This window comes from Phodopus roborovskii, unplaced genomic scaffold, assembly GCF_943737965.1.
Source record: "Phodopus roborovskii unplaced genomic scaffold, PHOROB, whole genome shotgun sequence".
Lineage (NCBI taxonomy): Eukaryota > Metazoa > Chordata > Mammalia > Rodentia > Cricetidae > Phodopus > Phodopus roborovskii.
The window spans coordinates 12,562,627-12,575,912 of record NW_026126525.1 but is presented as its reverse complement, the minus strand read 5'-3'; the positions used below and the strand labels follow the sequence as shown (position 1 = coordinate 12,575,912).

Here is a 13,286-nt window from a genome sequence, read left to right as displayed (position 1 = left end):
GGTGAGCTATTTCTTCAATAGTGAAACCCTACCCTACTTCCCCACACAGGCTTTTGTTTAAATATGTGGAATCTCTATTGAGAAGTAAAATTTGCAAGGATTGAGGCAGGCAGGAAGCACCACAGTTCGAGGACATCTTTCCATTGGCTTTTGTAAGTGACCTACCTAATCAATGTGGAAAATTCCATGTTTTATCAAATACTGACTAAATATAAATTTCTTTCTTTTTTTTGCTTAATATATTTTCTACTAAGTAGGAGCACACAGTCAAAGGAACAAGTGGCAAAATAGTTCAAATAATATATGCTATGATCAGGATGTCTTGGCTATGGTGTCATATGACCACATATGGTCAGCTATACCATATTAACAGTCTTTTACAGTGCTATTTATACTGTACTGAGAATAAATACCTACTGAGGATTTAAAGAACACCAGTCATTTACTTCCCCACCTCTATTTATTACTATAACTGGGGACAAATCTATTTGGTTTGGAAATATAAGAATTTACTCATGTCACTGAGACTTTATAGAAAAGCAGAATAATAACAATAGTAATTAATAATAATAATAAAAGCCAAATTTGCAGAAATTGTGATGATGACATCAGGACTGGCCATGACTCTGTACTGTCTGCCAATGTGGGAAAATTGCCCTACCATCTCAGAATCATAGCAAAACACAATTACTTATTAATTTATGGTACAGGGACCCAATTAACAACAATGATATGAACACCAGCTATGAATCTGAGTCGATCTCCATTCTGACTCTGTCAATCCCTCAATCTTTAAATCTAAATGATATTAGTTAACTTTTGCATATATATGGGAAGGAGGACAAAAATATGCTATCTTATAGACTGTTGGAAGGATGAAAGGAAATAATCTATTTCAAACTCAACATACAACCAGTATACAAAGCTGATATGCCTTGTTATTGATTCAGTCCTTAAAATCTTTCCCACTTTTCTTTCAATTGTCTAATAATCCTGGCAATGAAGTTTATTTTGAAATGCCACTTCTTATCATTGCTACCTAGCCAGGTCCTTTTTCTCAATTATTACACTATAAAAAATATTACTAAAAGCAGTAACAAACAACACAAAGTTACAAATAAAAATAAGAAAGGAAATACAGAATTTAAACATTCATTTCTGCTAGCTGTTTTCCTGAGACATGTCCTGTCCATTTGCAATGAGTAAGGTGTTTTGTAGTTTGCCACTGGCTTGCTGTAACTGTACAACCTATGAGAATGAAGAAAAAAAGAAGAGCAACTTTAAATAAAGTATTATACAATAAGTACAACAATAATAGCTAATCCAGACTCAGCATTTGTGTTTGGAGTAACAAATGTTATCTTTGTAGTAAATAAGAAGAGCATTGTAATTTCTCAGCAAGTATTATTGCTCACTATTGGCTACTGAGATGTTTGTACAAAGGATGTCATCATCACAGAGAGAGTTATGGAAAGTAATAGCTTTCTCATGATGAGGATGAACAAAGAAACACCAAGTCTGATTGCTCCCAGCCTCCCCTCTGATCTAGAAGAACTAACCAGGAATTTAGACTACCCTGTGTACAGTTAGCAGAAAGAGAGAAATTCTATTTCCTTATGAGTCTCAGGTGCCACTAACTATGAAGCCACTGTGAATCAACACACTACTTCAGCTTTATAGGGCATTCAATGGCTTCTAGCTGTTGTCAGAGTCAAGGATCAGGGTGGTTCTCTTGGGCTCTGGGGAGAGTGACCTGGCAGTTATCTCACTCATCAGAATATCTGCTTGAATAAGCTGAGAGGGTCTGTGACTACTGGTGGGACCTGACCCACAAACACTTCAAGAGTTAAGAACTATGCTTCATGTATATTAAATTTTCCATCACCATCATCATTATGTTCTTCACATTGCTATTGCTATTGTAACATCTAAATTAAACTGTGTCTTCTTTTACTCAGAAATATGGAAAAGAACACACAAAACAACCATGGCAACTATGTAGCACTAGAATGCCTATTTCTGTGAGAATACACTCAAGATAAGTGAAAGAATTGTCTTTTGATCATAAAATGAGAATTAATTATTTTAGCATGATATAACAAAAACTAGTTATTTGCTACTTTCCTCTGTTATTATGCAATGATACAGTTATGACAAAACTTTTCAGTTCCATAAAGAAAATAAATTTGTCTTTGGATGTTTGTATACATAACGCAATCCTGTTAAATCACTATTAGACATAATTAAGCCTCAATGAACCACTTATAGGCCTCCCATCCATTGCTCAGCATACTCACCATTAGGCAATATTGGTCTCTTGAATATCTTCACTTATGGGAGTTTTGTCTTTACCCAGAGTTTCCCTGTTCTCTTCCTTCCTTTTTTTACGATGTCTCCGAAGAGGACTTTAAAAACAACATATTAGAAATGAATCCGAATATGTAAGTCCATGTCAACATACAAATATTCAGTAGGAGAGCCCTTCTCTCTGTTTTATTCAAGATCTGTAAGTTCCTTTTTATTCTAAACCCACTGCCTTTGCTTTTGACACAATTCTTTTTGTAAGTTCAAGTGCTATCTACCACAGGCCACAGTGGGGGTGATACAAGCTTACGTACATACGAAGAATCTCCTACCTGATTGTGAGAGAGATTAGTGGGCCGAAGACAAATTCCCATGCAAAGTTAATTCACAAGGTTGTACAATCAGCACCACTTGGTTTGTAGAAGAAGAAGCAATGAAGACTGGAAAAAGGCATAAAACACTGGGAGTGACAGCAGCCCCCAGCAATATTACTAAATTTCTAGGTATATTAATGAAGGAATTGATTTAATGTTCTGGGCTGTAATCTGGTCTCCTGAACATGTATGTGGCTCAAAATTAATATAAAAATATAAAAAGGTCACTTCCCAGATGTGCCCAACTCATCCTGTGTCCTAAATGTGGCATTAAAAAGATTCCTTTCTACCATAAAGCAAAAAAAAAAAAAAAAAAAAAAAAAAAAAAACCTCAAAACAAAACAAGCCTGTTAATAGCTGAGATGCTGAGATTCCTGTAAATCATCTAGTCATCTAGCTCAATACTTGTATTAAGAAATTTGTTCTCTTCCCCAAATGATATGACAGACTTTGATGATCCCCCATGAAAGGCCTCACTATCCTTGGGGAGAGGGTGGAGGGTGGGTTGGGGGGTTTAGGAGGGGATATGGGAGAATGGGAGGGAGAGGAAACAGGGGATTGATATGTAAAATGAATGTTTCTCAATAAAATATAAAAATACACCTTGTATCCTAGTTCCTCTGGTGGTATAAATTATAGGCTGGTCATTCTTTGCTCTAGGTCTAAAATGCATATATGAGCGAGTACATACCATGTTCCTCTTGTGACTGAGTTACCTCATTCAGGATGGTTTCTTCATATAAAGTCCCTCACAGAAGGGGGAAGGGACAAGTCCCCCAGAGCACATGGGAAGTGGGGGAGGGCAGTGAATGGAGAGAGAAATAGGAGAAAGAGAAGGGGAGGAGAGGAAAGCACGTGCGACTAGGAAGATTGAGTCAGGATAGGAATAGAAGACAGGAGAAAGAGAGACAGAGAGAGAGAGAGAGAGAGAGAGAGAGAGAGAGAGAGAGAGAGAGAGAGAGAACATAGTTTGAAGAGAAAACTGAACCTAAAGAAAGGTCTAGAGACATACAAGACTGCCACCAACTAACTATTTGAGCAACCGTGGAAAGGCTACCATAAATGCCCTTCCTGGACAGTGAGATCAACAACTAACTTATCCACCATCATGGAGCCCTCATCTAGTACATGTTGGAAACAGAAGCAAACACCCATACCTAAACACTGAGTCGAACTAGAATCCAGATGCAGAGGGAGAGGAGAAGACCAGGTTGTAGAAACACATAGAGACGGCTGATCTGAACAAGGAGGAGCTAACGGGCCCCCAGACTGATAGCTGGGAATCCAGCATGGGACTGACTCAGGCCAGAAGGACTGAGCAGCCTAAGGGACCTCAGACAGTGGAACCAGGATGTATTCCTGGTGCACAAAAGGACCTTGCGGACACATCCCCCATGAAGGGATAACTGTCTTAACCTAGAGAGAGGAGAGAAGCCCTAGTCCCTACTTCAAATGACTTGACAGAGAGCTACATGACCCCACCTGGATGACATTCCCCTACATGTGGAACTGGGGTGGGGGGATGGGAGGGGAGGATGGTCAGGGTGCATGTGAGGGAGCAGAGAGGGTAAGAGGGAGGGAAGGAGGGAGGGAGAGAGGGAGAGGGAACTGGGATCAACATGTAAAATAAAAATAAATTTAAAAAATATATAAAAATTATCAAAATTAGAAACAGAAATTTGTTCAATGTCTCAAAAATAAACAACAGTGGAGCTAATCAAAATTTGTTTGTGTATTGTTTTGGTTTTGGGTTTGTGTTTTTTGTTTTTGTTTCCTCCTTTGTTTTATCCCAAGAACACTCTAAAGGACTTGTGAGGCATCACTTTTTGGCATAGTCTATAGCACAGAACTGGATGCTATGTTTTAGGGAGGGACACTTATAGAAGCAAGAAAATATTGAACTTAATACAGGTTTCCAGAGAAGCTGCCTTGGGTTAATAGTTATCCCACCCCACTTTCTTTCAAACAAAAGGAAATTTAGCTCTGATTCCAAATGCATAATAGAAACTCACGATAATGAAAACAGAGGACTTGCCTGTGCAATTAAAATTAATTATTTTCATGGTCAAGCAAAAATATTTCAGCTGTTTCTGTTCTTAAGTGTCACTATGTAATTAGGCAGGTTTAGAAAATGAAATTTTTATTTAACTTACTAACAAACAAAGCACACTGCCCTCAGGGCTAAATGACTAGAATTTTTAAACCCAAAGATATCTATAAATTTTATTTAAACTTACAATAAGTCTCAGTAAATTGATAAAAAATTATCTGCAATGTGTTTCACTGCTAATATAAATCTTACATCAATGAACATGTGTCTCAGAAAGTTGTTTTCTTTAAAACAAAGGGGAAGAAATAGTAGAGAGAGAGAGAGAGAGAAGAAAAGGGAGGAGAAGGAAAGTGAGATATGATTTCTGGGTTTACATAAAATTCAGTGCAGATAGACTTACTGACAGCAGGTGCAGACACCGATGACCAAAATGATGAATACCACCATGACCACAATCAAGCAGATGACCAGTATCTGCCCTCTGTCTTGCTGGAGGTAAAACAAGTCTACGCGCTCACATCGTGCCCCAAAGTAGCCTTTCTCACAGCTGTACAAAGAAGACACTTTTATGAGTCTCTGCTTCTTTTTGGATGAAGTTAGCACTGTTTTAATTGCTTAACAAAAGTGAAAGAAGGCAAGCCCTCCTCCACTGTGTTTAAGAGCAGCTGCACCTTGCCCCTCTGAAACCTACCACCACCAGAACTTTCTTAACTTGTCTGATAGGAACAGATCATCGTGGCAACCTATTAAAATGTTTTGCTGTTTTATTCTTTCAGTTTGTGCATAAGGGAATGCTAAAATTCCCTCCACAGCATTCCCAATTAATAAAAACCTCATGACAAGGACAGAAAAGCTATATAAAGTCTCATTTATAGTTAAGGTAAGACAAGCATTAAACTGCATCCAAGAACTAACTTACAGTAACATGATTTCATATTGTCAAACAGCCTTTAATCATTTTATTCCCAGGCAAAAGCAGGCAGATCTCTATGAGTTCAAAGGCAGCCTGGTTTACAGAGCAAGTTCCAGCCAGAGCTACACAGAGAAACCCTGTCTCAATAAAACAAACAAACAAATTACATAGTTCATATAGTCAAACAGGTAATGTGTGTGAAATTCCATGACTCCATGTCCAAAATTAGAAAGCTCTATAAAGATGATTTCTACAGAATATCCCAACAAACACACACACACACACACACACACACACCACAGTTCTAATTCTATGACCAGGGAAACCACAGGTTAGGAAGCAATCTCTTCTATTGCTCTTGCATCCAAACCGCACAGCTATTATCACAACTCCCATCCCAGCCTGCTAGTAGCTGAGTGAGAAAGGCTATATTTACAGCTATGTTCACTATCGCTTCCTCTTCCCTCTAAACAGTGGCCTTTGATGTCATGCACTTTTAAAGGGAATCCAACCAGAATCAGTCAGAAATCTCAATGGGACCATGGCTTCCCCTAGTCTTTCACACCTCTATCAATGTAATCTTAAGACAAACTTCAACTAGGCAGATTCCCTGAGTCTGTGGTTATACTTAGGGAAACTTTTGACCAAACTGGGAATTATGCTTGCAAGGCATCCTGAGCTAATAGCTCCATGATGTATGGACTCTGCATAGAATTCTGAGTTGTTATAGAACCTTAAAAGATACATAAAAAATTGAGCAAATTTTAATCAAACTTATTTCTTGCAGCACTAGCATCTTGGCATTAATATTTCCCTTTATTCTTCACAGATACATCCAAGCATCCAAAAATGCTGGTCCATGCAGTTATTCAAATCTCAGAACCATCAAATTCTGCACCTTGGAAAGATTTCTGTATGACATTATTTATTTCTAAACCTCAGAATTCACTGCCAGGCTGTTCCATAGCTGATATTCAACAAGAGCTAATGCATTAATTCCCACAAATCCAGTTATCTCTCCAGTAAGGAGATCTCAAGTGTCAACATTGTAGCTGACAGAATGCTTCAAACACCAACAGAAACAAACTCAGAAAGTCTCAATGGAAAAGCGAACTGTTACGTAGAGAAAGGAGAAGCACACTATGGATGCATCTAGAAGCTCTTGGGATAAATTGCTTCATTCAAGAACATTGCTTGTCTTCATTCTATGGTCAAAACACAGACAAAAGAGCTGGAGCCATGGCTCAGTGGTTATGAACACTTGTTACTCTTCCAGAGGACCCAGGTTCAATTCCCATCACCCACAGAGAAGCTCGCAGCCATTTGTGTTTCCCCCTCCATATAAGACAATACCCTCTTTCTTACTGCCACAAGCTCCTACGTACATGTGGTGCATGAATAAGCACTTAGGTATTCACGCATGTGCATACGCACACACACACACACACACACATAAATATTAAAATTTTAAAATACTGCAGGCTGAGAACTTAGAAATGCATTAAAGTATCAAAACACTCTTAAAATTAGGATTGAAGAAGATCATCTTTAATTGAACATGACAGGGAATGTTTTTAAGAGTTTGTAAAGAATATAATTGAATCTTACAAACATGTTCATTTTCTTCTAATTAGCTTAACTATTTCTTTAACAAGTCTACTACGTATGACTTTTTGAAAGGACTGTTTTACCCATAAATGGCCAGCCATTACACACTGCTCTTTAGGAAATTTTTCTAAATATGAACTCTGGGCCCTGTATCTTTAGCTGAGTGAGTGTCTCAGCAAGAAGAACTTCCTGTAGGTTGTAACCCAATGAAGTCATGCGAGAAGTCAAATTTCAGCATGGTTAGAGCATGTCTCTTGTCATTTCCCCCTCAACAAACCAATTACACATCAGCTGATGACCATTTTTGCTCAGTGTCTCCCACCGTGGAAAGTAAGAGGAAGGGGGAGCAAATGCTTGAGCTGTCTTACATTATCAGCAGGAATCAGCAGGAATTAGCTCTCTAGGCTAAGAGAGGGATTTGTCTACCAACCCCTGAGAAGGAACACAGGCTTGAGTGGGACATTTGCAAACACACTGAAAACTAGAACAAGGAAGTTGAGCCAGAATCTGAGGAGTTTTGTAGATTGAGGAAATGGGTATCAACCTCATGGTGAATGGGATAGCTGTGAATTGATTTTAGGCAGGGAGATTACACAATCTAGTTTTCATCTCGGAAGACAGTATAGTTAAAGAATAGTAAACTTGCAGACATGGGAAAAAATGCACTAGATCAAAGGGCATTCACCATCTTAAAATCCAATATATGTCTCCAAGCCAGTAAAAACATAAATAAAAATTAAAAAATTCAGATCTGTTTATGCGTACACACACACACACACACACACACACCTTATTTTTTATACTACCAATTCTTATCCCACCTCTAAGTATTATCTGTGTATATTCCTTTTTAAATTGAACTGAGTTAAATTTTGAGGAAGTCTACAACCCTTAATGGTCAAGTAAAATATGCTTAAAAGATACTTAGAAGAAAAAATATAATATATATATTTATATATATATAAAGAACATACATAGTCTGTAAACTTAAGGTCAGAATTATGCTTAAGGATTCACTCCATCCCTCCATGAAGCAAAATCCTATAATTCTCTTTAAAGGGGCATCCCTTTAGAAGAAAATGAATATTAACAATGCACAAAACTGCTGAAATTTGCACTTTTGGTTCAAAGTCTGCTCCTCTCCCAACTCCCCAGTGAGCTAAGTGGGCCTTGATCATCTCTATTTATGAATACTCCAGTCTCTCACACATTGCTGACACCTGCAAATGGACAGCATCTAGTCTGGCAGGAATTCCTTTGCATTTGCATCAACTTCAGAACTGCCTCACATGTGCCAAAGAATCTGTTTTCATTTGAACCACCCAGGAGATGATTGGGACTGACGAGATCCTAACACAGAGACTCGGCTTTGCTTGCACAAGGGAGCTGAGGACACCAACAGTGCAGAATTGGGTCTGGATTCTCACACTCTTATTTCAGGAGGAAAATCTGCATCAGTTTCTCCACAAGTAGATGCTGAGCATGGCCCTAAAGAAAAGTGGCTGAAGGCAGGACCTGACAGAACTGCATCCGGACAGATGGTAGGTTTAGCTCAGACTTTCCAGTGCTGTCAAGCCTCAGGCTGAGAGCATGCTGCACCCCTTTGCTCATGGGCACAGGGCCCTTACTTACATGCAGGAGGGGGTTTGCTCGTCCGCCACGAAGCGGCATCTCCCATGGATGCAGTAATGCTTGTATTGCTTGGGACACCGAGAGAAGTGGGTTTTCAATTTCTGTCTAGGAGTTGTACCTGGAAAAGAAGAACACCATTAAAATACTAACTCCCCAATTCATTTATTGATTCACAACTAATACATGCCAGATATAAGAGAAAATAGCCTCAAGCCAGCTCTCACCCAGAGAGAGCTTCCACAACTGGGACAAGGAGAGGCAGCAAAAAAGACATAGGGCAGTCACTGCAGGGACCCATTTCCCATGTGTCAATGACATTAAGTTATTATTTCATTGTCAGCAATAACCACTAAACCCATTAATATAGACTTAAGACAGACAAACTCTGTGGGGCAGACAGAAGAATCTGGAAAACATTTGGATAACCAATACACTGCAGTTTTCTGTGACACAAGATGTAATGCAGATCCCTCAGGATCCATGAGAGACTACTTTCAGGCCCTTTACAGATGCCTTAACCCCAAGAAATCGGAATTTCTTATATAATGTTGTGTGACATTATATACAATGTGTATACATCCTCCATAAAGTCTAAATTACTCATGGTACCTAATACAACATGGAAGTAAAATAAGTTGTTTAGCTGTACTGTTAGTAAATAGTAAATAGCCTGCTTATCTATCTCTACTACAGATTTGAACCACAATTGGATGAGTCAATCCATGCAAATCTCTGGTGCTGCTCTACAATCGCAGCGGATGCCAGATTACTGCTCAGGAGCTGGCTGACCTGGTTTTCCTTGTTGAATCACTTGACTCCCAGGCTGAACGCTTGTGCATGCCAGATACTTTGCTCTCATGCACACTGGTTAGTGGGGTTCATCAAAGACACTGTAATTTTCCTTGAAATAACTGCATGTAGTATGGAAGCAAATAACGTGTGCATTTTGCCAAGCCACTTAATAACTTAAAGGGTTTTCCTAACCCTTTAAGTGCAGGTGTTAAAACTTCAATGAATAAAGTAGCCTCCATGTGTTTTAACTGGCACAAAATAAAAATAATAATAACATACAGTCAGGAAAACAGCTATAGTAATAAAAAAAAAAAAAGGATTGCAGGATACTGCAAACCTTGGAAAGGACACTGACTTAGGGGAAAGAAAAGAGTGTGGTTTTGGGCTCTCCACCAGCTGAATCCAGCTATGCTAACTAATCTGTCTGAGCCTCAGTTTCCCCATCTATAAAACAAAACAATAAGGGCCACCTCAACTGGTTGTTGAGAGGAATAAAAAAAATATATGAAAATGCCAGCAGAGTACCTTAAGAAAAGGTTAAGTTCCTAGCTAATAAGCTGATTCTAGTTCCTTGAAAATCTTAGCCATTTCAAAAGAAACCTTGTGTAAGTATGGAAAGTGCTTCCTTAATAAAATAAAAACCACATTTGGAGAATGTAGGTTTTGGAAGTCAGTCAGCAAACAATTTAACTCTGGGGACCCTGAGAGCAGAAACACTCAGAGCTAACAGTAGTGAGCACATGGGAAAGGCAGATGAAACAAAGTGGGAAGACCTTGTCAAGAGCCTCTCAAGATGTAGGGGATGGCATTAGAGATGTGAGTCTTGGTGCAGTGACAGGGAAGCAGTCTTCCATTTATCAGGTAAGACAGGATATACTACACTAGCATAGGGAGATGCTGGGCACTAAGAAAAAGCCAAGGAAAACTGGGGGGTATAATGTAGGCCTGTACCGAGGAATGAAAAGCAAAGAGACACATGGAGGGATACTCCCTTAACCTAGAGGCAGGAGGGAGGGCCTAGTCCCTACTCCAAATGACTTGACAGATTTTATTGATCCTTCCTGGAAGGCACCACCCTCCCTGTGGAGTGGGGGAGGGGCATGGGAGGGAGGGAGAGGGAACTGGGATCGATATGTAAAATAAGAAAAAATAATAAAAAAGAAAGAAAAGCAAAGAGATACATTCAAGAGGGAACATGACCTAGTGGCATATTGCTTATCCTCCAGCAGGTCTCTCTTGATTTGCAAAGCATCCTGGCTTTTAAATCTAAGCTGTGAGACTTCATATCCAAAACTTAGACTAATTCCTCTCTTTACTTGGCTTCTTTGTATGCACCCAAACTTTCAATAACCACATGGAATATCATTCCAAAAGACAAATTAACTGGCAGCTGCTGGGTGCAGTGGTTAAAGCAGCCCCTGCCCATCCAAGCAGCACAAATCCTTGCCAGCCAAGCAGTTGCCAGGCTGTTTTGAACACTCAGCTCAGCTCGCCAAAGAAACATGCTTTTAAATATTCCCAGAGTTATCTGGATTTAAAACCCTTTCCATGCCACCAGGCAGAAAATGTCTGCATTCTCTGTGGAACTTTCAGAGCTGAAACCGAAATAAATCACACATCTGATATGTAACACCAAACAAATAAAACCCAAACAAGAACCTGCGTTGGGCTATCTTTGAAATGAGAAAGTGTGTCAGCATTCTCCCAGCAGACAGCATCTAGAGTAATAGTTACTTCTCATCCAGTATCCACCCTGGTCACATTGTCTGAAATTGAACTGTGTAGCCATATTCTGACTATCATGAGGCCTGATAGTAGAGGTGGGTTAGAAGAGTCAGGAGAGTTCATTCTGCTCTTCTGGTGCATGGATATTTATCAAGAAGGAGTGATGGGAGATGCCATTATGTATATACGTTTCTCATACTGGTTTAATGAATAAAGCACCGTTGGCCAATAGGAAAGCAAGATAGGTGGGAGTTAAAGGAGTTAATCCTATGACAAAACCACCAGGCCCAATTCTTGTGTTTCTCTTGAAAATAAAATGATATGCCCCCCCTAAAATGGAACAGCAAAGCAACTTCCATGATGTTAGAGGTGGGTGAGCTCAATTGTCTTTTCCCTCTCATCTTAACCTGGTTCACTGCACTGTATCCAAACTAAAGTATTCCCTTGGTGATAAGATGGCATTTCAGAACATCACAGAGCAACTACACCTGTCAGTTGGCCAACTAAAACCCTAGACTTGCAGAGCTGATACAGATACTGTCTCAATCTATTGTGGGACAAAGGCTTCTCAAGATTCTTATGGTCAATTGAGTCAGAAACCATAAGAGTTAAGACAGATGATTGTTCACAAACATTTGATTTAAAGGTTTCAGTACAGATCAAGAAAAAAAGACATCTTGCTGGTCTCATATAGACCATTCAACGAGAAGCACTTGTTCTTGTTGGGTCATAAGCTCTAATTAGAGTAGATATGACAGATTCCTATGGGATAAACTAAAGGAGAGAAATCCAAAAAACAACTAAATAATTTAGTTCTAATAAGGAATTTTCCTGAGACTGACATATTTACAATATTAATAATTAATACTTATACAAAGAGTTTTTGTAATAGTTGTGACCAGAGCTCTTCAGAATGGACACTGTGATACTCAGGGTTTCTATTGCTGTGGTGAAACACCATGACTAAAAAGCAAGTTGGGCAGGAAAGGGTTTATTTGGCTTACATTTCAGCATGGCTGTTCATCACTGAAGGAAGTCAGGACAGGAACTCAAACAGAATGGGATCCCAGTTGCAGAAGCTGATTCAGATCTCATGGAGGTGAGCTGCTTACTGGCTTGCTTCTCACAGTTTTCTCAACCCACCTTCTCATAGAACCCAGATCTAAAGCCCAGGATGGCCACACCCACAATGGGCTGGGTACTCCCCCATTGATCACTAAATGAGAAAATGCCTTACAGCTGGATCTGGGAAAGGCATTTCCTCAACTGAGGCTCCTTCCTCTCTGATGACTCTTGTATCTAGTTGACACATAAAATCAGCTGGTACAGACACACTAGGTCTGTAATTACCGGACACTTAAACATTTTGTTACCTTAATTAGATGGAGAGGTGCATGCATGACAAGGCATGACTGTGTATGTCAAAGGACAACTTGAAGCAGTTGATTGTCTCCTTATATCATGTGATCTACAGGAATCAAACTCAGGTCCTCAGGCTTTGGCAGCAAGTGCCTTTACCTACTGAACAATCCTATTCCATGAGCCAATTATGCTTTTTTGTAATACTTACTGCAGTGATTATAACTTCACATTCTTTCTAGCCCCTTAGTTACATATATAACAGAACAAACTACAGAAGAGTGCTAAACATTGAAATAGAAACTTCTTTATAGGGATAAAGAAAGAGAAGGGGGAAGGAAGGCAAATCACTACAAATTCATCTTCCCATACATATATCTGACCTCTAAAATGAAGAAGCATGTCCATAAAAAGCTACACGAGGCCCTGCAGAGCCTGGGGAATGGCTTCCTTCTAGCCTGTGAAGTGTCATTAAAGACTTTAACAATCTACTTCTAATCTTCTGGGGGTTCATCCCAGTAGAGATTTC

At 39.3% G+C, this 13,286-nt stretch overlaps 1 protein-coding gene across 1 annotated transcript in view; it reads right to left on the bottom strand.

Moving 5' to 3' along the window:
* Positions 1-1,161: 1,161 nt before the first annotated feature.
* The window catches only part of Btc (betacellulin), a 39,318-nt gene continuing 27,193 nt past the window's right edge, over positions 1,162-13,286 (bottom strand). Inside the window, exons 3-6 of the mRNA XM_051198584.1 lie at positions 8,882-9,005; positions 5,129-5,275; positions 2,298-2,405; positions 1,162-1,248 (exon numbers count right to left, since the gene is read on the bottom strand). Coding sequence (XP_051054541.1) covers positions 2,300-2,405; positions 5,129-5,275; positions 8,882-9,005 — 377 coding nt within the window. The 3' untranslated portion in view covers positions 1,162-1,248; positions 2,298-2,299. The remainder of the gene's footprint in view (positions 1,249-2,297; positions 2,406-5,128; positions 5,276-8,881; positions 9,006-13,286) is intronic.